This window comes from Rhipicephalus microplus, chromosome X (assembly GCF_043290135.1).
Source record: "Rhipicephalus microplus isolate Deutch F79 chromosome X, USDA_Rmic, whole genome shotgun sequence".
Taxonomy (NCBI): Eukaryota; Metazoa; Arthropoda; class Arachnida; order Ixodida; family Ixodidae; genus Rhipicephalus; species Rhipicephalus microplus.
The window spans coordinates 218,909,289-218,935,089 of NC_134710.1; the positions used below are offsets into that span (position 1 = coordinate 218,909,289).

The following is a 25,801-nucleotide window of genomic DNA, read 5'->3' on the forward strand; positions in this document are numbered from 1 at the left end:
CCTGTTGATGTGCTACTAGGAACCCTTTTCTCAGCCCTTTCCCATTCTCGTTGTGAAAATGGAGCCATTGCACCACTTGATTCGTCCTTGTCTATTGTGGTGCATAAAGTACTTCTTTGTTGAAATTTTTCTGTCACCCTTGTTCTTATATATTCATTAGCTTCGTCCCCTTCTAGCCTGGCACCTTGGGCTGTAGTTACAAAACTGTGCTCTAGGCTCGACTCATTTCTTAGGGAGTTTAGATGGTTCCAAAATTTCGCAGCTGCCTTTCTATCTTTTTTATGTACTTCTGCCAGCCACTGAGCTCCCTTTCTTCTAATCTTTTCATTGATCAGAAGGGATGCAGCCCTTCTACAGCTTAGAAAGGTTTCCCATTTTCTTTCAACATCATCTGTCGGTTCACCCCGCTGCTTAGCATGTCTGTGTTCCCTAGAGGCTTCCTGACGTTTTGCTATGGCTCTCTTAACTTCCTCATTCCACCAACTTTTGGGTTTGTGTCTTCTTTTCCGGGGTGACTTGTTACGCGTCTTAGCAAGCTCTAGCTCAATGGGCTTAATTAGATTCGTGTATGTCCACACTGTCTTATTATCCTCCGTGATTACTTTCTCAATTTGTTTAGTGGCTATTTCAATTTGCCTTTTTGAATAAAAATTTTCCTGTAGTTGCTCATCTTGTCTCCTTCCCACTTTCACTGCTCTTCCAAAACTTAGCTTGATACGTTTGTGATCACTACCCAGACTTCTGGAGCCACCTTCATAGGAGCGACAGTCAGCGCCATCCATAAGCCAAGCGACGAGTGTGAAAACACTCTCTTATGCGCATGTTTGGCGTCACGTAGCACGTGAACTTATTATGAGCGGGCAGCTGATTAATAGTCCCTCGTATACAACCTAATGACACCTAGTCTGCCAGTACGAGACCCTCGTTTATTGAAATAAGGGAAAGAAGTGTATACCTAAGGGCTCGTTTTTCCATGTTTTTAACACAATAATAATGAGATCTAACAGACAGTAATGCCAAGGTATGTACAGGGGAAGTTATTAGAACCAATAGAATGTAAATAAGAAGAAAGAAAAGTGGATGAAAAAATCACCAGCCGTGAGCAGGAACCGAACCTGCAACCTTCAAGGCCGCTGTGGTAGCTCAGTGGTTAGAGCATCAAACGCGTTATTCGAAGGTCGTAGGTTCGATTCCTGCTCACGACTGGTTATTTTTTCATCCACTTTTCTTTCTTCTTATTTACATTCCATTGGTACTAATAGCTTCCCCTGTACATTCCTTGGCATTACTGTCTGTTAGATCTCATTATTATTGTGTTAAAAACACGGAAAAACGAGCCCTTAGGTATACACTCACTTGTTTATATATATATATATATATATATATATATATATATAAACATAAACCTGATAGCAGCATCCGCATCCACACGGGCGCGCGCGTGCGTGCACACACGTTTTAATGCCAGGTATCCCTAGCTGCCTGTAGCACGCGCACGCTATCGCGTTTCTTTGTACTCACCGCCGCACCTGTGGAGAATACAAAAGAACGCAAGGGCTCACGTACGCAAGCCGCTCGGAGCCGCCGCACTGAAACTCTGTATTGATAGCCTGTTTCAATCCTGCAAGGCTGTGTGCCGCAAGGAAAACATAAAGGTGCAAACGTCCTCCGGCTAGCTCTTACTTAAAATTTTCTCTGACACCCAACGCTGCTTTTTTAAAAATTTGACGACGCATCGATATCAGAATTTGCCATGCATGAAAAATTACCAAGGAAGCACCAGACGACCCAGCCCAGCTGCACAGCCATTCCTGTTTAAGTAGTTTTAGAGCACTCATTAGGAACCAAATATACTGCATCCTGTCTATTGTCGGTGGAGCTATCCGTATACGTACGTACTCACAAACTCGCGTTTGTTTTGCACAACGTGTTCGCATGCACGCGCTGCAACAGTGCAACACGCTCCCACGCGCTGCAAGCAAGGGTGCAAGTCGAGCAGACGAAACTTTGGCGGCCGAAGCCCCGCAGCGGCTTGCGCTTCGCCTTCCCATACTGCCTTGCACCCGCCTTTCGCGCGTGCGCAGAAAGTATACCGGCAAAAACTCTCATTTCAGAACCTTGCTGCCTAGCACTGTGCCCTCGTTGCTCAGGTGTGGTCAGTTGTGCAGTTGACTGTGTGGACCATTCTAACCGTTGACAGCCGGCGGATTCTGCTACCGTATCGTGTTGGAGATTGCATGTGATCTTCCAGTTGTGCCTGTCAATTCTGTTGCACTTTTTGCGTTGTAGTTTGTTCGCATTTATTTCTCCGTTTAAGTGTGCTTGAAGTGTTCGTGTGCGGCTGCTGAAAAGCCAACCCTAACATGACCCGTGCACTCGTTGCCGGAGACTCAATGTTGAAGGACCTCGCAGGGTCTTTCACATTGAGCTCCAGGACACATGGTGAGGTTCGCTCATTCAGCGGTGTGCGGATCGAGAAATTGTTCTCTTTAATTGCTCATTCTCTGGCAGATGTGCACGTGGTCGTTCTCCACGTTAGCACTAACAATGTCGGTGAAGAACCCCTCGTGCTGATTGCCAGGTTCCGATCATTGATCTCCAGAATTCTTGATGTCAATCCGTGTGGTAGTGTCTGCAGTTCTGCCGAGACAAGCGAGTTTGCGCATGTGCCAGTGGGCGCTGTCTGTCGGAGAATTGGAGGCGTTCAACACGGATGCCGGGGAGACGAATGCCATTTTGCAGGCGCTGTGCCACAAGAACGGCTACAGTTTCGTGGACAACACACGCGAGCTGATAGGGATGCTGAATGCTGACGGCGTGCACCCGACGAAACGTGGTAGCCAGGTAAGCAATTAATGTGGATGTTACATAGGGGCTAGCTGCCTAGTCGGTAACAGCTGTGGGCGATCAAAGGTACGGGTTAGCGACGAGTCAACGACACATATTGCAATTGTTGCATTTAGAAGGGGCGAATTCAATCCTCCAAGAAAACGCAGGCGTGCTTTCAGCGCTACAGTGCACATGCTTCATTGCAAGCGCCCGCGGAAGATAAAATTAGGCAAAATTAGGCGTGTGTAGCTGTGATAGCCATCCTACGTATAATTCCTGCGCAGTGTGGTATTGCGCGGTGAAGGCCACGTAAACATGGACGTTGGAAAATTTAGTTAGCAGCATTCCGCTACGGCCTTTTTCGTTTTTTTCCCGAGTTAATTCGTTATGTTGGCACTGCAGGTCCACAGCCGACCTTTGAACATAAATTGCATGCTTAGATCGTCGGAATCGAGCGGCTGCCTGTTGATCATGTTTTGCACATGTAGAGCCTTCCGAAATGATTCGATTAGAGTAAAATGACGGGTGCAGTGGGACTATTAGCGACTTCGGCAACCAATGATATAAGCGGATATTACTGTGTGTTCATTACCACAGTATATTTGAGAGGCGCCAACGGGTAAGCTCACTGGTGCACAGCCCTTATGCAACAGCAGCTCCTTTACTCAGAAGTGCAGAATAAGCAAGCTGACAAGAACTACTGAGGAGGCCAGTGAGGTTACCTTCCTTATGTGCATTATCTCTGCCATGAGTGTGTAAGCATCTGGTGTAAATGTGAATTCCCTACTGTGCATCACAGGAAAGATTAATACTACTGTTACTGTTATTATTATAAACACAGATCATATTTAATCAAACCCATTTTAGACCATTTTGTTCTCTTAATTGAAATACTGAAAATTAGATGTCTGATATGCCTTACTTGTTTCCAAAACAGGGCAGTAACGTCTGATATATAAAGTGAGAATTCTCCAAGTCATCTACGTAATTGGATCATTATACATCGAACGTCCCAGCCAATTTGGCGACCATCTTAAATGTATTTGGAAAAAAAAATCTTGCTGGAGCACTGCGGTTAAAACAGTGAGCTGGTAGACTTTTTCTGAGAGAAAAAAATTTTTGGTCATGTGGCTGCCTTCTGAGTTACCTGAAAATGTCATTTGGGTGTTGTTTGTGAAAATTTTTTTAAAGTACCGCACCTTCTTTCTATACCAAATTTGGTCTACATGTTAAGTAAAGGTGCTTGTCCATGGTGTTTGAAGCTCAGTAATATTAGTGCATTTTTACTAACGCATACGCCTCCAAGAATTTAGCTGAAATGTCTTATGTTTGTAGTTTTTTTATTGCAATACTGCAGTTTGTATGAATACCTGTGTAGTGAATACTTACTCCACACAAAAGGTGTATTTTGAGGAAAAAGCATTGTTCGATCCCTCATGCAGATGAAATTTAAAGGGAAAAAAACAAATTTCACAAAATTGTCATTTTTGTCTATATTCAGATGCAATTTGCACCCTGCGGTGGTCAAATTGAAAGTCACCTTAATATTTAAATCAAAAGCAAATCAGCAATGGCAAAGCTCATCAATAATTTTTTTTTTGTTTTAAGGAAGAAAATAATTTTGAAACTTTCCTATTGACGGCAATGTGTAATTTCAAAGCGGCAGCTGTTGTATGATCAGATTGGAAGATGGGCTCCAATGTGAAAGTTCAAAAATTACTTTCTTCCCTGAAAGAAAAAATGTAATGATGAAACTTGCATATAAAAATAACTGCTTATTTGCTTTTGATTTAGGTATAAAGGTGACTTTATTATAGCACCAGAAGGTGCAAATTGAGTTTCAACATGGACAAAAAGGACGACTTGAAAAATTTGTGATTTTTTCTCATAAAGTTTGGCTGCTTGAGAGGTCTGAAAACATTTTTTCCTAAAAATATACCTTTTGTCGAGAAAGTATTCACTACTCAGGTATTCATACAAACTGCAGTATTGCAATAAAAAACTGCAAACATAAGACATTTCGGCTAAATTATTGTAGACATATGCGCCGCCAGTAAAATTGCACTAATATTACTGAGCTTCAAACACCTTACACAAGCACCTTTGCTTAACATGTAGACCAATGTTGCTATAGAAAGACGGAGCGGTACTTTTAAAATAAACTTTTCCACAAACAACACCCAAACGACATTTTCAGGAATTTCAGAAGGCAGCCACATGACCAAAAATTTTTTTCTCTCAGAAAAATTTCGCAGTTCACTGTTTTCAACCCCGTGAATCAGCACGATTGTTTTTTTCGAATACATTTGAGAAGGTCGCCAAAATAGCCGGGACGTTTGGCGTAGAATGACCTGATTGCAATTCTTTGATTGTTTCAGCACTAGATATACTATCTGGTGGAGGCAAAAGGTGTATTAATGCCGATGTGCTGAAGAGAAAGTCAAGCTAGCCCAAGAACAGGGACGGGACTGCTATTTATTTGGAGAAAGCGTGTAAGAATGGGTTACAAGAAATTTCTGTTGTGGGATGCTGTGTGACACATTACAAGAAACTAAAACTGGGGAGTCCACATAGCCCCAAAATTAGATGATGAGAATCAGAGAGATGAATGAACTTTCATTGAGCCCAACTATGTTGGTGGTGCACACGGGCACCAGACGAGGTAGTTCACTGGTTACAGGATCCATATGTTCTCAGCAGATCCTGGCCCTTGTTCGTCAGTGTAAGCCGAGCTGGTAGGTGGGGGCTCGATATCAAGGTCTCCCACGCCAAAGAGGTTGGGTATTGAGGGTGTTAGGGAAAAGGGAAGGAAGGGGGGTCTTGAGTTCTGGGCAATCTGCCAAGATATGTGGCAGGAAGCCTTTTTCTTTTTTGCAAAACGGACTGAGCGTGGCATGTTTCGCAGGGCACATGCGGTTCATTTCATTTATTTAACCTCAGGGCGCATAAAGGCCTTACAGAGGGGGTAGGGTTATACAAAGGCAACAAACACAACATAGCAATACAACATATTAATGAAAATACATGCTCAAACAAACTAAGTTACAATAGGCAGAAGACGTAATCTGTTAGTGCAGCCTTGAATGATGAGACATACTCCATACAGGCGATAGAGGGCGGAAGACGGTTTCACTCAGTGCTCGTTTTTGCTAAAAAGGAGTCTGAAAAAAATTAGTGCAGTAAAAAGGAATGGAAACCTTGAATGAAAAAGGAATGAAGATGCAATGATACGTATGAAGATGCCGAGATGATTTCCTGTTTAAGTTAACATTTATGGTAGCTGATCTTTTGAAAAAAAAAATAAAAATACACGGGACATTTTTCTTCGAAGTTTCAAATTTGTTAGTCCAAGGTCTGATTTCGTCAGTGAAATGCTAGCTGAGTGGGGATGATTTGAGTGTGTGAAACGCGCTGAATGTTTCTGAACTGATTCAATTATAGTTGTTAATACCTTTTGACCAGATCACAAAGATGAGCAGCATATTCCAGCTAGGGTCAAATTAATGTTTTGTAGAGTTGTAATTTTAAATGACAAGAAGCGTTGGAAAAACTTCTGCAAATGTACCAGAGAGACGTAGGCGTACCAGCCGGTGGAGGAGCAAGGGAAACGCGAGCCCCCCCCCCCCCTCCCCCCCATAAAGAAAACTTGGGGGCTGAGCCACCCCACTTTCGACAGTGGTCACTCTTGGCTGCACGCTGGGGAAACGAACAAGTAAGGTGTAATTATTTATCACAACAGCATTTACTCAATTGTGTTTCTATAGGAGAATGAAATTGTTATGAGGATATGTTACAACATAGTGTAATTTTGCCAACATTTCCGCTTTGATGATTTTCCTTGTAGGTTCATATATATATATATATATATCTTGAGTGACGAGTGAGGTAGGCTTGCCCGCCCACTCACGAAAGAATTGGTACGCCACTGCAGAGAAATCTGTTAGCATTGTTAGTGATGTATTCAATGTGTACATGCTAAGAAGGGCTATTGGCAATCTGAGTTCTGAGGTATTTATATCATGTTACCTACTCGAGGTGGATGTTATTGATGGCATAGCCGAAAGATTTTGTCGAGTCAGGGCGATGCAATAAATGCATGATTTAGCATTTATAGTGGGATCTAAGAACATAAGCTGTTGCGAGCAGTTGCTTTATATGTTATCCAAGTCAGATTGAAGAATAGAGTTATCATGCTGATTAGTGATTTCATAAACACAGTCATCAGCAAATAGTTTATTGGGACTATTAATTACTGTAGGTAAGTCATTAATGTAAATTAGAAATAACAATGAGCTGAGGACAGAGCCTTGAGGAACGCCCGACTTTACATCATAACAAGGGATGCAGCATCAAGTTGCAAATTGAGTATGGTTATCCAGCTCAAGATGCTAGGGTCAATGTTAAGAAAACTAAGTTGGAGAAGTAGTAAGCGATGAGACACCTTGTCAGAAGCTTTAGCAAGATTTAAAAAATACAGTGAATAATATGGCCTTTGTCAAAAGTAGAGGAAATGTTATGGTTAAACAATATTAATGCTGTTTCGCATGAGTAGTTCTTGCAAAACCCATGCCGAAATGAAGTAAAATAAAGAGTTTGATGTGAGGAAGGAAACGTGATTAGTAAATAAGACTCGATGCTTAAGAGATCCTGCCTGCGCTCAATTTGGGATCGTCTGCTGTTGCCTGGCCAGTTTGGGCTGCGGTTCTGGCAGTTTGCACCATTCCTCTTGGTGTAACCGGGTAATGTCACGAAGGCCGGTACCCGGGTGCAGTAGCTCTTGCGGTTCTTGCTCGGCCCAAGTTAACATTTCTCAGGCATGGTAGTCAGTGATGATGTTGCCTGCTACCTGTGAGTGAGCCGGAACCCACACAAGCTCTATAGAAACATGAATTTAGTAACATGATATGTGAGACACCACAAACGTCTGTGCACAGAAATTTCTGAGCTTTTTTTTTTTTCAACTTGCAACTGCTGCACAGTCGAGCCCCTTAATCTCTGTTTGTTGTCACAATTTCTTAGCAGCGAGATCTGAAAAATATGTAAATCTTGCAGTTACACAGCACAATTAAAATTTATTTATGGTTGTTGGCGACTTTGTTCTGTTTCATATAATGACAGTGCTTTGAAGGAGTTTGATGGCTGACCGCTTAGTACGCTTTGCATAGCTTCGTCATAGTCGCGGGTGCTAAAGAATGTGCGAGCGTTGTTAAAAGCATCAACAACTTCATCCAAACTTGCTTTGCAGCTTTCCTCACTCTTGTTGTCATCCTCATTTTTCTTTGCGCCCAGTAGGAGAGGTGTGCAAACACCCCTGCAACTTCTTTAAGTCACAATATATGTGGTTAAAAGCACACTTCCTCTCTATCTCTCTCCTCGAACCTCTCCGAGGCTGGCGCCGAGTTGGTTGTGGCTAGATGCTGTCACGTGGGACCGCTCGCAGCCCTCGTTTGTTTACAGCCACTTTCGATTACCAACTTTGCTTTAGAAGCACGGATTCGATGGTGTACAATGCATCTGTTTTTTGGATATGCACTTGTCCTTTAGTGCGCGTTGAGCTGTGAAATACCTTTCACCCTAGAATGACCTTGCTGTTGGATGCCATCAGTGCCTGTTGCCCTTCTGATGCCAGAATAAGTTGTGTCGACCGAAAGCATTTCATGATGCTATCTGTTAAAGGGCATCATGAAACCAGGTTTGACAATTTTGAGCTGACAAGTGCAATGCGTAGACGAGGCGTTCGTGATCACGACTGCCAAACTTTGCAACGCTACGCGCCACGGAAATGGGTCAAATTTCAAGATGAAAGCTGTACCCCCTCCCCTCTGCCGGCGTACTCGTAGAGAATGAGGGCATGACGTAGGCGTAGGAATGGCCCTACTTACACAGAAATGCAGTGACGTTGGTTCTTTACGTAGACAAGTCTGCTCCGACGTTGTCAACAGTACACCACGTGACATGGCAAAAATTATTTAACGCAACATGCGTAGTTTATGTATTTGTTGCTTTAAGAGAATAATAAATGTTGAAATAAATAATGAGACACAATTAAAAATTGTGCGCATTTTTTTTTTCATTTTTTTTCCGTGAAATGCTACGAGATGCGGGGCTAATGTGCCAGTGTTTCGCATGCGTTCGTATCCCCGCGGTCAGCACATTGAGCAGACGACCACCGTGGAATGCTCCTACGCATTCATGCACTCATTGTGCTCATCTACTCTACCGCGACTATGCCAGCGTTTCCAAACCATCCCGCAGAAACAGGCAGAAGACCACAAAATAACGCTGGTCAACAAAGCAACGCTGCTCTCGTGCTCGGGGGTTGGACTTGTTTGGGCACATCACCTCATGGTCGGATGCTGGAGAGGGTGGGGAAGAGATTTGGCTTACGAAGGCTACGCGGAGGAGCGGCAAGGGTTTCGAGATCGCCTCCTCTCATCTTCGTTTCGCACCGCTTCGAAAAACCTGTTTTCTCTGCTCGTGATGAACAGATTCGAAAAATTTTTGTGGGAAAATGTTCCTCATCGGACACCCAACTACTTCCACTGTCTAACTAAAATTCAGTATGGGGCCTGGTGAGTGGCCCTTTAAGTGTGTAACGAGTCACGACAAAAGACACGGTTGCATAAAATCAGGATTAAGAATTTCAGGCAGCCCCGCCGCGGTGGTCTAGAGGCTAAGGTACTTGGCTGCTGACCCGCAGGTCGTGGGATTGAATCCTGGCTGCAGCGGCTGCATTTCCGACAAAGGCGGAAATGTTGTAGGCCCGTGTGCTCGGATTTGGTTGCACGTTAAAGAACCCCAGGTGGTAGAAATTTCCGGAGCCCTCCACTACGGCGTCTCTCATAATCATACGGTGGTTTTGGGACATTAAGCCTCACATATCAATCAATTAAATCAGAATTTCAGGCAGACATTTTCCACTCGACCTTGCAATGTAAGTTGCAAGTCTATCACTATGAGTATAGGTTATGTCAAAGCTTGCTTAATTTAAAGCCTGCTTTAACACTGTAGATATGACCTACCGAGTCGTTGAGTGCGTTCATCGTTTAGGAACCTCACGTAGATGTGCGATTTCGCGTGGCAGTCTTCGTGCTATCAAATGTGAAAATTTATATCCATGACTGGAGCTCTTGTGAAGGAATCGCTTATGATGGCAAGCTAGTTCATTAATTTGCTAGCTAGTTATTTCAGTGGTATAGTTTGTATGTCAGACACCTCCACAAGGCGTTCCTGCAAAATATGGCTGGTGCATTTAACCACTTAACGTAATAACTACTGTTGCTCGAATGTATCAGCTATAAATTATGTGCACCAAAAAAACTATCAAGTATGCCGTCTCGTGCATTATTAATGTGAAAACCTTAAATGCTTCCCCCAAACACTAATATTGGCCGTCGGCAACATCGCCGTCGTATGTCGGCGGCATCAATGCGGGCTGTTGTTTCTACTGACAGTCATTGTGCGTGCTCTCCGCACATGTTGTATACCTTATGCGGCACTTCACAGAGCTCTCATTGGCCAACGTGACACTCGTTTAGATAATTTTAGGGTGAGTTTGACAGCTGGTGTGCAAGCTCTCATAGCACTGCCTGGCAAGCAAGCGCTCTCTCCATGAAAGGGCGTCTGCTATGCAAGAACAAGGCAGGCGGCACCACATTCATAAAGGCAATGTAAAGAAGACTGCGCGGGAGCACTGTGAAGAGAGTGTGACACGCTCTCACTGTAATTGTTGGGTTTCAATCATAAGTAACATCAGTTGCTGCCCAGTTATTTAACGCATAGTTTCGTAAGAATGCGTCACAGTCTGCAGTTCATAATTGGGAGAAAACGTTTTGTACCCTGCTGCAGTACACCTTGGGGTATAAGATGTGAGAAAAAAGTTTTCCTTGTTTTGTGCAACAAAAGATGGTGATCTTCTGGACAAGTGGAGGCGAGCAGTCCTCATGAACAATCAGGTCCTTCATTCAACTAATTTTGCCTGCAAAAAACATTTCGAGCTCAAATGCATGTGCAAAGAATGAACAACACACTACAATGAACACGTCCTGAGGAACATGCCACAAAAGGGGGGACATTGTCAAGGGACACTGTGTCAGTAAAGTTCCCTACCTGGCATACCTGACCAATGTGAGAAAACATTGCATTAAATGCCAAGCTGCTAAGTGCAGTGAAGCAATTGGTTCTGCTGACGTTTTTAATAGAGTGTCGCTACCGCTCCTCTCTAGGTATTGCATGTATTTTACTGTCTTAGTTAACCATAGTTTTGTTTCACTGCAGTCTGTGCAGCTTATGTGATGTGACATACTCTGCTCTGGTGCCTTATGCATGCTCACATAAGCAGTGACACCATTGGCAAAGTTAGAAAATATATTTGTAACAGAAATTGCTTGAGTATGTGAGTAATGTGGGTCCAGCTAAACCACTGGTCCTGCGAGGATGTACAGGCACTATTTTACAACTCAAAACGACACAAACCACTGCATCACAGGCCCTTACAAAAGTAAGTGTGGGTACCGCAGCCTGCAGTTGTCGACGTACGTAAATAACAGTTTCAGTGTTGACAGAGTACACGTCTAGAATGCGGAAACTAAATTCCAATATTCAATTCAAAAACAAAAGCAAAATAAAAACCAGCTTTGACTTTCCCTATAGCTTCATTGTGCTACAGAACAAAACCATCCCTCTAGTGGGGCATACATCTTGCAGGTGCATATTATACAAATGTGTATGTAGATTTTTCAGGCATTTTCATTTGACTGGTGTGCGTGCATAGGTATCTGTTCATGACAGCCGTGCCTGTGGAGACAGCCTACATTCGTTTCTACTTTCACAGCATGAGCAGATGATCGCAAGAACTTGGAAAAAGGGAAAAAAATGTCAACAAACCCATTCTATTGCCCTCAATGTTCAGCTGCGCTTTCCTTATACACACATATGGCAAGCCGGCGAGACCCTGGTGCACAGCTCACTACGTATTGTGCCATCTATTGCAGAAAGAGTGCAGCCTTATTGATTTGCCTACCAAATCTGGAGACCAGTTCATACACTTCTTACTTTTCCACTGTGGCATGTACTTCTGATGTTGGCAACATTGCAGAACTCCTCGCATGCAATCAGGTCGCCATCAGCTCACACAAAGTCATGTAGATCAACATTGCCTGGTGTCGCTCTATTGAAGCTGAAATGCCAAACAACTCTGCACGTAAGCAAATTGTGTGAGGTCTTGGCATGCGTTTGGACAGAACCACATCAGCAAGAAGTTAGGCAGTCTACAGAACATCTATCGAAATTATGGCACTCTATATGTCATGTGCTGACGTAGTTGCCAACAGAAGCATTAGCAAGAAGTATTCTCTTGAAGAAAAAGAAGTGATTTTGCTACCATCATTGTTCAACAACGTAAACAACAATGGTTGCACCAATGCCTTTTGGCAAATACCCAAGTGCCCGACTTGTGAAATGAGTGGCACTGCAATTTTTTTACATCTACTTTCTCGCCTAGTTTAGGAGTCTAAAAAAAGTCGCATATTACTTACATGTATTATGGGAGTGCTTTTAAAATCTCTTTGCTGTTGAGAGAAAGCAAACACCTTGTAGTATTCAATGAATGTTCATCATGGACGTTATATTTCTTCATTGCTATGAGAGCTTCATTCTTCAGGGCTTCCGTTATGGAGGGGTTGAACTGTAAATGTGCTCCTCTGTGTTCCAGCTGCTGGGGTGCCTGCTACGTGCAGCCATCAAGCAAGCAAGCAAGGACCTTGAGGCAAGCCACAATGGAGCATTACAGCAGCAGCACCAGAGAGAAAAGGACTACAAGAAGCTTCGATTCCAGCGCGGTGATCAGTCAGAAGGGCTGGCACAGTATTGGAATAATGTAACAAATTTCCCAGCTCTTTCCACAGACCCTATGCTTCTTGCAGCCCCTGCATCTCCATGCAAGGAAATGTGGTCGGACGTTGCACGGAAGTCTGATTCTGCTACCATACGATGTCACAGTGCGATGTCAGTGACACCTAAGGTCGCAGAAACAGACACTGCTCATGGGTACCCTTCACTGCCAATAACTGCAGTGGCAAGTTCCAGGGCTCCAGCTGTGACTGTTTTCACTCAAGTAAAACGGCGCCCTGTGTGTGCTCCTGCATTTGTCGGTGGTATGTGGATGCACCACAAAGTGAAGAAGACTGGGCGTACTGCCGTGCCACTGTGCTCTGCTGCTTTTGAGCAGAGCCCACCTTCTGACTGTGGGCCACCCGACCCCTGCAGTGTAACATCCACGGTGAGCCCCCAGTTAGAAGGTGTGGTTCTGCGCAAGGGCAGCAGTGCGGCTGACACCAGCGCTTCCACACCGCGTGGTGATCTCCGTGTAGAAAAGGAGGTTAGAGTCGAAAATAAGAAAGGGCGTAGTAAAAAAAACCAGTTTCTCCTGCTCTTGTCAGTGGTGCAAGTGGCCACCACAAAGTAAAGAAGACTGGGCGTACTGCCATGCCACTGGGCTCTGCTGCTTTTGAGCAGAGCACAGCTTTTGACTGTGGGCCACCCGACGCCTGCGGTGTAACATCCACGATGAGCCCCCAGTCAGAAGGTGTGGTTCTGCGCAAGGACCACAGTGCGGCTGACACCAGTACTTCCTCACCTCGTGGTGAAGACCCTGAACAGGAGCAGAAAGCAACATCAGCAAAATTGTCACACAGACATATTTGCACAGGTGGAGGAAATCTTTCTGTAGGGAGCAAATTCAGCACTTATAAGGAGTTTAAAGCTAGCTTTGAAGGATGGAAAAGTGAAGGGTTCCATCCGATGCGTATTGAAAGATCAGATAAAAACCCATTGTTTATTAAGAAAGATTTAAACAAAGCAGACTTTCCGTATGTTCGAGTTAAGTTTGTCTCTAGCCACGCAGGGTATCCGAATCCAAGGGGACAAAATATTCGGCCCAATCAACGCTTCAACGGTACAGGTTCCAACGTTGAACTTAAGCTTGCGCTGCGGGTTTCTTTACAGCCCTATTATGAAGTTGTAAATTTAGCGGATGTGCACAACCATAAAGTAGGTCCCGAGATTTTTGTATGGTACAATAATAATCGTGCATTAAGTGCTTCTGAAAAAGAGCAACTTCAGGACTTGATTTCTTGTAATGTGAAACCTAAAGACCTAAAGGATGCCATTCTGAGGAAAACAGGAAAACACGTTACTTCTCGTGATATTACAAACTTGAAGCATAGAACAGTTCGAAAAATTCAGGACAATGCTCATCATAGAGCCCTTCTGTTAGAAAAAATCAACGAATTGCTTTCTGAAAACTCTGGGTGGAAGATTCATATTGAAAAGAATACAAAAAATGGTCTCTTGTATGTATTGCTTCAATCAGAGCATATGGCCCAGTTACTAGAAAAATTCCCTGAAGTGTTGTTCTTTGATGGTATGTATAAAGTTAATAAAGAAGGGTATATCTTGCATTCTATTCTGTGTGAAGATAGAACAAGCCATGGAAGGCCTGTATGTTATGCATTTGTTCAGTGGGAGACATCAGAAATATTAAAGTCTTTCCTAGAGACATTCCTATGTTTGAATCCTGTTGTAGAGGAGAAGTGCAAAATTGTGGTAATGGACAAAGATTTAAGTAAAGTGAATGTGATTAAGCAGTTTCTGCCCAAATGTAGAATCTTGTTGTGTTCGTGGCACGTATTAAAGTACTTACACTCTAAAGTGATGCAGCATAAGTCAAACAGTCTAGATAAGAAGTATATTAAAGATATAATTACAAAACTGTTTTTTGCACATACTGTAGATATATATCAAGAACACTTGCAGGACTTGGAAGAAGCACTTGAAGATGACAAAGCCCTCCTGGAGTACTTTTATAAAAATTGGCACAGCTGCAAGATCATGTGGGTTCATGCTTATCGTGCAAATGCATGTAGTTTAAAGGAAGAGGAAGAAAGTTTAAGCGGAAAGACAGGGAGGTTAGCCAGTTCTTAGACCGGCTGGCTACCCTGTGCTGGGGAAAGGGGTGAGGGGAATGAAAGATGTTAAAAAGAAATGTTGCGAAGAGAGAGAGAAATTACAAAAAAAATTGCGACAGAGGAAAGGCAACATCAAAGAGTATAAGACACTAAAGTCTGTCTCTGAGGCCAGTTGTCCGCAAAAAGCGCAGTAAAGCTTTCAAAGCCTTCTGGGCTGAGGATGGGCTCGGCCAATGACCCAGAATCCTTTGTTCCAACAAAGGCCGATCGTCTAGTCTATCAAGGGCTGCAGTGAGTTCTGGTCTTTGCGCGTTGAAATGAGTGCACTCACACAGAAGGTGCGCGATGGTTTCTCCGCAACTGCAGTAAGTGCATGTAGGAGAGCTGGCCATCCCAATGAGATAAGAGTATGCGTTCGTGAAGGCCACTCCAAGCCACAGGCGACATAGAAGAGTCTCCTCAGCTCGAGATATCCTTGGGGGAAGACGAAGCTGCAGATCGGGATCCAAGTAACGCAGGCACGCATTTGTGAAGTCTTGCAGCTGCGTCGGTTCTTGAGAACGGGGTGGCTGTGTATTGGGTACCATCGTGTGTAGATCTAGCAGCCTCATCTGCGCGGTGATTGCCATATATACCGCATTGACCTGGCACACTGATACACTATGCTATGCTGTTTTTCGATTTCTTGGGGATGAGGAAGCCTTATTTCAGCTACTAACTGTTCATTAGGTCCATGGCGAAAGGGTGACATAAGACATCGAAGAGATGCCTTTGAGTCCGAGAAGATAGACCAAATTCCCGAAGGTTCTTCCACTATAAACTCCAGAGCTGCACTTATGGCGGCGAGTTCTGCAGCTGTCGACGACGTCAAATGCGATGTCGTGAATTTAATTGTGATGTGCCTCGTGGGAATAACCACCGCCCCTGTCTTCCTGCAAGAGAAGCACAACGGACGCCTTCACATTTACACGAATGGCTCGGTGTCTTCAGTAAGCATGTAGTTTAGGAAATAATACTAACAATCGAATGGAAAGCCATAATCGAAAGTTAAAAAATTATCTAACACGTGACATGCACTTAGTGGAAGCAGTGAAAGCTCTGATAAGGTATGTGACCCATGATGCTCTCACACTCAGCCATACGCAATATAAAGAAATGAGAGCATTGACACCAGTAAGACAGATAAGTTTTGCATTGAAGTGTCAGCAAAATGCACCGAATATGCTAGAAAATTGGTATGTAAAGAATATGGGCTGTTTATGAAATATCCATGAGACTGTGTTGTCTCTGGTGGCAAATGCACCGTTTTTGTTGGCAGTAAGCTTTATGAAGTTACTAATAATATGAGGACATGCATATGCACATTTAACGCACAGTACCAGCTGGCCTGCAGGCACATTCTTGCAGCTAGATCAAAAAATAATATGGAAATGTTTGATGAAAGTTGTGTGTCAAAGTGCTGTCTTAAATCTGATTTTGTGCAGACCGACCAGACAGTGTCACCATAACAAACTAAGCATTTTAACCACAAGCGTGGTAAAAAAGGTACAGCCAAAACTTGATAACTCAGAGGTCAGATATAAATATGCATACGCACGTCTGTTGGAACTTTTAAAGGAAGTTGCTAATGTACTAGCCCAATGTTGCGCAACTGAACTTTGCGAAAAATTGAGCGAGTGTGAGGACTTTTTCCAAAATCTTGTTACCTACCCAAGAAATAAGAAACATGATTCACCACTTCCTAAAGTAACACAAAGTAATGAACAAATTAGTGGGGAAAGAAAAGGCTTAAAAAAATCAAAAGAAGTAAGTAATTCGTGGAGTGTAGACCTGAACGACTATCTATTGGCCAAGTCTGTAGATGATGACACTACAAAGAAGGGCTCCAGAGAAGATAAATCGGAACTGAAAGAGCAATCTGGTCAAGTTAAATCTGATTCAAAAGATGAAATTAACTTTACTATAGCCTCGCATGATGATAAGGTATGTCAGGTTCTAGCAAGGACATCGGACACTAGCTTTTCGCCTAGTGATTTTGCACAGCAACTGACAGCGCTTAGCATACCTCTAGTTAAATTCGCTCGCGGCCGACCGCGTAAGAGATGTGCACATGATACGAAGCGGGGAGAAAAAAGACTACGTTTGCATGTTTTGAAAAACTCTCAATTTCAAGAGAAGGCATCTGTCACAGTCGTTGGTAGAACAGTGGAAGAAATTAGTGACCTCATAGCTGATGCGATTTGTGGTCCAAATAATTGCAACCCGTAGAAAATAAGTTCCTCTGATTTAGTGGCCTTACGAGGCACAGGATGGTTGTCAGATGCAATCGTACTAAATGCAGCGCAATTTATTATTTCGCGTCAGTTTCCTGGTCTGTGCAATTATCAGGATGTTCTTCTTGGGGAGAGCTTGAAATTTAAAAAGCGAGACAACATTATTCAAATTCTGCATATTCCTGGGCATTGGGTTACAGTGGCAAATTACGGTGCCCCTACAAACAGTGTTTTTTTGTATGATTCGTTAGACCAGGACATTATGCCAAGTGTAGCAACTCAAGTTATGAACACAATGAGTCTAGCTTCTAACACTCTCACCATTCACGCTAAGGCAGTACAGCGCCAAAAGAACTTTTATGACTGTGGCGTTTTTTCCATTGCTAATGCATTCACCATTGCATCTGGCGTTGACCCGTGCACCGTTGCTTTTGATAAGACCTTAATGCGCAGGCATTTAATATCATGTCTTGCGGACAATGAGATGGTGCATTTCCCTATTGCTACAATGCAAGTGCCCAGGGTAAAACCAAAATCAATTTGATTTTTTGTTCCAAAGTAATATTTCATGTTTAAACCATTTAAAAAATCAGCCTTAAATTGAAACCATATAGTTTTATAGCTGCTGAATTGAGACCTTTCTATAGATTCCAACTCTAGGTGATTAATATACTCTGTCATCATCATTAGCATTCTTAGTTCTTCTGCCCCACAAAGAATTTTAAAATGACATTCTTTGGTCCGCGTTATTCAGTGAGATAACTTTCTGCAGGTGTTATTTATACAGAAAATAGTGCAAACTATTATTCTATATGCACCTTGATTTTAAAAACTAAGTGGTTTGAGAAAAAGTTAATAAATTTTGATGCCTATCGGTCAATAAAATTAACTGTGTAAATAACGCAGGCCAGAAAGTTATTCTTTTTGTGGTATATTTTAGGGACCATAAGCATCCTAGCATGTTGCAACCTTTTTAGATGTTTAAGTATACAAATGTATGAAACCTTTTAAAGGGGCCCTAAAGGCATGCTGTTGGTACACTGTTTGTGGTGCACTGTTTGTTCTGTGCTAAGAAAATGCCTTGTTTAAAAAGAAGTTATATATTAAGTGGTCAGCATGCTACAACTGATACTTAAACAACTTCCCAAGTTGGTCTTCTTGACATTTTGTCCCTTAGGTGGTGTGAAATACAGTAGTAGCAGGCGTGGTAGAAGGAAAGTTTAGCTATTATGAGCAGACACCAGTCAGTAGCTTCGGAGAAGCTTCTGTGGCACAGGTAGGTAATTTGAGAGAACTTTCACTGCCCCCCCCCCCCCGTTTTCGGGGGATGATTGAAGCTAGCCACGAGTATTGTCGGCGGCTCTTAGTTCAAAGAATGAAATAGAAAGAACAAAGAAGCATTTCATACCAGATTTGGGTGCACGTTAAAAAACCACAGGTGGCAGAAATTTCCGAAGCCCTCCACTACGGCGTCTCTCATAATCATATGCTGGTTTTGAGACGTTAAACCTTACATATAAAAAAATAAACATTTCATACCAGATTTTAATGCGCTGAAATCGTCTTTTCTACTGTAGACAGTTTCAGTAATTACGTTTTCTGGGACTTGACTATGTCATTTCATAGAGTTACAGAGTTGGCAGAATATTGCATGGGTGCCTCGAGCCTTATCATACATTTACTTCTTTCTTGGTGAACTAAGCCCTGTAGATAATACTGACGTTTAGGCATTCTTAAACTTTCACTCATCATTCGAACGGGAGAAATTTTTTGCCTTTAGCGTCTCTTTCAGATGAAGAAGATTTGTTCCTTTGTCATTGAATGCCTGACTTCATTTTCTAAGCTGTGCTATGTGGAAACACATACTTCGGCAAAATGAAAGCTAATGCGGGCAGCTGGTGAAAATTTACTTTTCCAACTGTAAATAAATTTTATGTGACTGTATTACAATGTAAGATGTTCTTAATGCATTAACAAATAGTTCATATTCTGAACATTCCCTAGAAAACAGCATCATTTCTAGTAAAAGTCTTAATGTTTGCTATGGCAAAGTTTGATTCCATTAGGCTGGCTGCAGTTTGAGGCAGCAGTTCAGCATGGCATGTATTAGTTTCATACTGTCTAAGTCTCTGGGCAGAGCCTGACCGCTACAGAGCGCGTTCTCGGGTGGCGGATAGAGAAACGTTCCATGATGTGAAGTTGCACAAAGCTGCTTCATATCATGGTACTGGCAGTTATTCCTGCGGACCAACAGAAATATAGTCATGGTTCATATTAGTAAGAACCATATTTTTGCTGCTGTTAGCGGCCAGTGGTTTTTACACATCACCTGAATTTAAGTCAGTGCATATACTTACACATTGTGATGTGCGTGTAACATCAGTGCAGTGCTCATGTTGGTTACCATTCACGAGACCATAACAAGGACCTGGTGCCAGCCATCATGTCTTGGTCCTGACCTGCCTTTGGGAGGCTGACTCAGCCGTCTAGGTTGGCGAGTGGGTTCCTGCTTCTGGTCACCAGCCACAATGGTGCAGTGACCAGCCGCCATGGTGCATGCATGGGTAGATCTGTCTGATATAAAGTGTTAATGCAGGCTTGTTAGTACGTCGTGAACTTGTTATAAACAGCACTACAACTAGACAAAGAAAGAAGAAACAAAAGCTGCAAGAGACGTCCTGTCTCTTGCAGCTCTATCTATCAGATGTTCTGATCTCTCTGCTCACATTTGGAGATTGTTTTCACACTATGACTGAAGCGCTTCTGTCCATGACTTATGGGTGAACTGGGCTTCTCATCTGCTTCAGCCAACAAATACACCAGCAAAGAGTGAGTCTGCCACTGTGAATGACACCAGCATTGGAACTACTAGTGACTCTTTTTGTTTCAAATGTTCAGCCGAAGTTCATTTAATTACAAAGCTTTGCTTGTCTTAGTAGTTTGGTAATGGGTGCAGTTTCAGTGTGATTGTTTTGCTTTTATTTAAAATTACTTTCGTTTTAAATGTTTGACATTTGTGTGTGAAAAACTGGCTCATCTTTTCCTGAAACTAGACCCTGCCTCAGTAAAACGATCCTGCATCGCAGGCATGATGGCTGAATGGCTGCAGCTGCTTCAATGCTGCCCAAGGATGTAGTGTTGATGTTTGAGAGCAGCAGCCATAGGCCGGTAGAAAAAGTGGAATTTATTTAAACTCACTCAAGAAATACGTTTCACCGTGGAAACTCACTCGGACTCAAATTCACTGAAATTTAGCTCAACAGAACCAATTGGGACTCGCTAAACTGTTTGTCAACCACTCTCACTCTGGCTCAAACTTACCAACATACTACTCAGTTCGGCACGCTCAGACTTGCAATTAGACCTGTGTCTGAGTGAGCAAACAGCTGTCACTAGTCGCAATACAATAAGAATATTTTTATGAAATATGCAGCTCACATCAGAAATTTTTGCCATAAATGTCCCATGAGCGAGTTTGCGAAGGGAGGTCTTGGCGACCCCCTTATCTCCTAACTTGCACCTCTGTTCAATAACCGCATGAACGGTTGTGTGTTGGCATATGCTTGAACAGACTTGATTACCAATGTAAGCAAATATGACGTCGATAGTTATGCTGATAGGCGGGTATATAGGAACATAGAATAGAAATAAAAGGTGGTGCTCACTAAGGCTCACCCAAGAAATACACGTTGAGCTTAGGGCTCACCACCTCAGACTCGCAAATACTTTACTCAATCGGATTCAAGCTCATTAAAATTTTCCTTAGCCAGATTCACTCTAACTCAAACTCATGTACTATTACTCAGCTGTACTCACTCAAGCTCACAACTCGATTATAGTCCAAGTGAGCCTGGCCCCAGTAACGTCCAACGTGCCATGCTCGAATCAGCCAATCGCTGATACAATGGCTGTGATGAGTAATTTTTGAGCTTGTAGTGCAATTTATCGAGTGAAAGGAAAGCAATTTTCAGGTGAATTTGAACATTTATTGAGAAATTTTGGCCTCGTGCTGCGCAACAATATTTGGCTCACGTGTTCTCAGGAGTCTCGACTACCGATTGACTGCGTTTTCCGACCATATTCAATAAGTGTTGCAGTGCCCCTTAAACTTTGAAGAGGTTTTGGGGCAGTGCGAATTCCCTTGGATAGGTGCTTTCACGGCATAGCATTCTTTGCTGCAGTGAAGTTACCCTTAGAGGAGGTTATGTGCAGATCAATGTTAACTATTTGTTCATTGCAAATACAAAATTTTCAATAATTTAAAATTGAGTTGAAGCGAATTTGAATATTTGTACAAGCCTGCTTTTTTTTAGTTAATATATTTGTCTTTTTTGCTCTCCCTATGCAATTGGTTTCTCCCCTTCTTTTTTTGTCTTTCTCCTCTTTCTAATGGTTCTCCCATCTTCTTTTTCACTCTCTCCTTTGCATACTCCCTTGCCTTTCCCACCCCCTATACTATTTAAGGCTATGATTTCTTCTGTCACTGTGCGTAAATAGCTGAAGAGTTATTATGCTCAGCTTTCAATTGTACGTTCGCTGGTTCGAATATTGCCTCGGGTAAGAAAACAAACAAACCAAGAAGTGTTCTTGTTTTGTTTCCTTCTGCTGCTAAAAGTGGTTCATTGCAGATGGGGCCCGTCTTGCACAGGCTCGGAGGTGCCAGTTAGCTTGCCAGTATCCATTCAAATGTTATGACTGGCAGTGCAAGGACCCAGTCTGTAATAGACGCTCATTGGTGTACCTGCCAAATGTGATACACGTCCAGCCGAAATGCAAGAGGTGTCTGGGTGTGCTGCAGGGAACACACATCAGCATTGCTGGGACAGACAGTTCGAGATTGAGGAGAGGCGCATGCACGGACCGAGGGCTCTCTCTGTGGCCTTCGTTACAGCCAGTCCTGTCTCCTGTAAAAGCGCATCTCGACGCCTTGTGTTTTTTACACCTGTAAATATGTAAATAAATCGTGTGTTTCTGTTGTCAAGAAGCCTCTCGAAGGTGTCTCCTTCCCCGGCACCTGGGTGAAAGCCTGTGCCCCTAACCTCGGTCACATCAAGGTGTGCTTCCCAAAAGTATCGCTGTTGTATGTATTGTGCGCTCACAATTGACAACAATGAAGGCATGACTAAACTTGTTGCTGGTTTATCACCAGCCTTTTTGCAATATGTGCCTGTTTCAAATCTATGAGGGCTAGTTTTTTTTTTTTTTTTCAAGCCCTAATTCGTTTGAGATAAAACTGCAGCGAATTCAAGACGCTCATGTTTGGAACATTTAAGTAGACTTTCCAGCTGTCCCTTTGCGTAGTTGCCACTGCAATTGAGGCATCTGTTTTGGCCTTGTAGAAGCTTTTTTTATGCTCCCCCCCCCCCCCCCCCCACACACACATTGAAGACAGCCAAGTCAATTCTGTATGCCACTCACTGTCTGTAGATTGTTGTCTACACAACCTGCTTCAATATTTATATACTGTTTTAACACTTTGCTGTCACCAGGGTTGCCACCTTTTCTCAAACAAAAAACAGGCCCTTCAATGAGGGAAAGAGGGAGGGCCTAAGATACCTGGAGATTAATGTCCAACAATAGACACCATGTCAGGTTTTTGGCATACAGTGCCATTTCAAAATAATATCGCTTTCCTTGAGTCAAATAAACCTGATATGAATGCAAAAATGGCTCACTGAGCTAACCTACTAGTCAAATTGCTGGCATAAAAATATCCATGGTTAGAATATAGCTTCGTTTCTCTCACTTAAAAAAGATGAATTGGGGGACCCTTAAGGTTCGCTTTCAAGAATTGAGCACGATAACGATACCTTGGCTATAGTGCGTACTTCAAGCACTTGGTGCATAAAATCTTTTCGAACTTGATATGCACTCACTATGTGGTCTGAAGGAAATGTGTGCAGCAAAATGTGTGCATTTTGTTATGGCTGGCCACCTTTTAACTATGAAGTCCTTAAGATAATCACATGTTCTGATGCCTGATTACAATGCACACTTGTATCAAAAAATATTACTGTGATATTGCCACAGGAAATAACCATTGCTCCGCGCAACGTGGATGTTGGGAACCAGAGAAACGCTAACGGCACGACTACGAGCGACGAAGCCAGCCGCAATGCACGAGCCGGCCCTGCATGCGCCTGATACGCCGCCGAACAGCCAACGCGCGTGAAGAAGAAGAGAATGAGGGTGCTCGAGGCAGAGGCTCACGAGGACTACCGCCCTTAGACCTTTTTGATTGCTGTGCGTCGTTCACTTTGGGCACAAGTTCACCCTTAATAAACCGTGTAAATAGAACATCGTTGTTGTGAGGCTGCTACATTCGTTACATTTTCTGGTGGAGGTGCTGGGTAGATAATTCCAACCCCCACGAGAGAGCGAAGTCCAAGCCCTGACCATCTGCAATCCGTGGAGCTTACGCCGGTGCACCAAAGGATCAGTCGCCGTATTCAAGGGGATTCACCAGAATTTGAACCACTTCCCCCTGTGCAAGGGTATCAGCGACGGAAACAAGAAACGCCACCACCATGACTAGCCAAGTTGCATCATCGCAGCTCATTGTCAGCCAGCCCGTCATACCGAAGGTGTTCCATGGTGACCCGTTCGAGGCCGCCGAAGACTGGCTGGATCATTTCGAGAGGGTGGCGAACATAAACCAATGGAACGAAGCAGGCAAGTTGCACAACGTATATGTCTCTTTGGAAGACGCAGCGCGAGTGTGGTACGAAAACCACGATGCATTTTTGACGTCCTGGGAAGAGTTCCGGCGGCAGCTACTGTGTACGTTTGGTAACGATGATCGCCGGGAAAAGGTAGAAGCAGCTCTTCGTGCATGGAATCAACGCACAAATTAGACTGTCGCTATGTACATAGAAGACATGTCCCGCCTGTTCAAGCGAGCTGATCCCAACATGACTGAAGACAAGAAAGTGCGTCATCTCATGCATGGGGTAAAACAAGAGCTGTTCGCGGGACTCGTTCGTAATCCGTCGCGCACTGTTGCTGAGTTTCGGTCGGAAGCAACAACAATAGAAACGACGCTGCAGCAGAGAACCCGGCAATACAATCGTTACGTAGCCTGTACATCAGCAGGGGTCTTCTCGGCAAACGTCGATAATCTTGACACTCTGCGGGAGCTCGTCCGGTCAGTTGTCAGGGAGGAACCATGCAAGCTGCAGCCACCCGCTTCACCGAAACTGTCTATTGCGGATGTTGTCCGAGAAGAAATTCGGCAGGCCATACGGGAGCCGCAAAGGGATGCACCACCGACACGACGCGTGGTAACTTATTCTGAGGTGCTTAGGCGGCCTGCAGTCCACTGTGCGCCTATCGAGACACCTGGTACTTATGGACCGACAACACGTAGCCTGCGCCATATCGTAGAGGCAACTCGCAGCGCACCTCTTCCGACAGAGAGAAGACCTCGGAAAAGAGATGTATGGCGAGATGCGGAACGTAGGCCCCTGTGCTTCCACTGTGGAAAGGCTGGCCATCTTACCGGTCTTGCCGATATCGTCAAGCTGGTCTTCGAGGATTTGCGGTCAACGCACCATGTGACTGTCCGCGAAACGGCGAAAGGCCGTCCAACATCGTCGTCATCAACCGCGGCCACCATCCCCTCTACAACAGCGCTCGCCAAGCCCACGTCCCTTTCCAAACGCACCTAGGCATCGTTCGCCTAGTCCAAACCCGGAAAACTGAAGTGGGCGACCTGTGGAGGCGAGGCCGCTGGTGATTCGAAATACGAAGATCCTCCACTGCGACACCAGCGTGACAATGACGACGACTGTCTCCAGGTAAAGAAGTGCAGTAATGAGAAGATAACTTCAGACTTGCCTTTGGTAATTGATGGGCTAGAGCTCATGGCTTTAATCGATACCGGTGCGGATTACTCTGTGATAAGCTGTGATTAGTGAAGTGCCTCAGGAAAGTTCTGACCGAATGAAGTGGACCTCAAGTACGTACGGCAGGCGGTCACCTTATTACACCTCTCAGCAGATGCGCCACAAGAGTTGAGATACGAGGTTTCACTTACGTTGGTGACTTTGTTGTCCTGCCCGTATGTTCGAGAGAAGTTATACTCGGAATGGATTTTCTGCAAGCAAATGGTGCCATTATTAATTAGCAGAGGTCCAGCGTATCATTTTCAACAGAACAAGCTATAAAGGTAGCTCGAGCAGACGAGCAATACACCACTCCACTGCGCATCGTCGATGATGATGTGACTGTACCGCCGCAGAGCAGTGTAATGGTTCTAGTCAGAAATGATACGTTTGGTGATTACGAAGGTGTGGCAGACAGCAACATGGATGTTTTCCTGAAAAGAGGTGTTTGTGTGGCACAAGGGATTATCCAGCTACGAAACGGGTATGCAGACGTCCTCCTGACAAATTTTGGGAACGAATTCCAGCACATCGCAAAGGGGACAGCCATAGCCTTTCTTCGTGAGGTTTGTGAAGCCACAGAAATATGCAGCCTCGAAACAACGTCAACGGATATGAAACCAACATCTGATGTCTGCGACGTAATATCCGTAAATCCCAATCTTTCAGTGATCCAACGTCAACAGCTATACGACCTTGTACGGGAATTTGGCAGCTGTTTCTCCAATAGTTCAAAGGTACGACGCACAACCATTGCAAAACACAGGATCGTAACAGACGAGACAACCAGGGCGGTACGCCAGCACCCAAACCGCGTTTCACCAAAAGAAAGGGAAGTCATCAAGAATCA

At 43.8% G+C, this 25,801-nt stretch overlaps 1 protein-coding gene and 1 long non-coding RNA gene across 3 annotated transcripts in view; one reads left to right on the forward strand and one right to left on the reverse strand.

Moving 5' to 3' along the window:
- The window catches only part of LOC119187726 (uncharacterized), a 70,849-nt gene that overhangs the window by 13,948 nt on the left and 31,100 nt on the right, over positions 1 to 25,801 (reverse strand). Inside the window, exons 3-4 of one of the 2 annotated variants that reach the window (XR_012887211.1) lie at positions 19,426 to 19,642; positions 14,554 to 15,727 (exon numbers count right to left, since the gene is read on the reverse strand). This is a non-coding gene — a long non-coding RNA (uncharacterized LOC119187726). Of the gene's footprint in view, positions 1 to 14,553; positions 15,728 to 19,425; positions 19,643 to 25,801 lie in introns of those variants that run through there. The other variant, XR_012887212.1, reaches the window with a different exon arrangement.
- Positions 1,432 to 14,881, forward strand: LOC119187536 (uncharacterized). Its single transcript, XM_075878668.1, has 2 exons — positions 1,432 to 2,844; positions 12,542 to 14,881. The coding sequence occupies exons 1-2, from the start codon at positions 2,611 to 2,613 to the stop codon at positions 13,292 to 13,294; spliced, it is 987 nt and encodes a 328-aa protein (XP_075734783.1). The 5' UTR covers positions 1,432 to 2,610; the 3' UTR covers positions 13,295 to 14,881.

What these genes read in the sequence shown, in the direction of transcription:
- LOC119187536 (XM_075878668.1), top strand. Translation starts at nt 2,611, where the DNA reads ATGTCAATCCGTGTGGTAGTGTCTGCAGTTCTGCCGAGACAAGCGAGT. An exon ending in CGACGAAACGTGGTAGCCAG is followed by an intron (nt 2,845 to 12,541) that starts GTAAGCAATTAA and finishes TCTGTGTTCCAG; the next exon opens with CTGCTGGGGTGCCTGCTACG.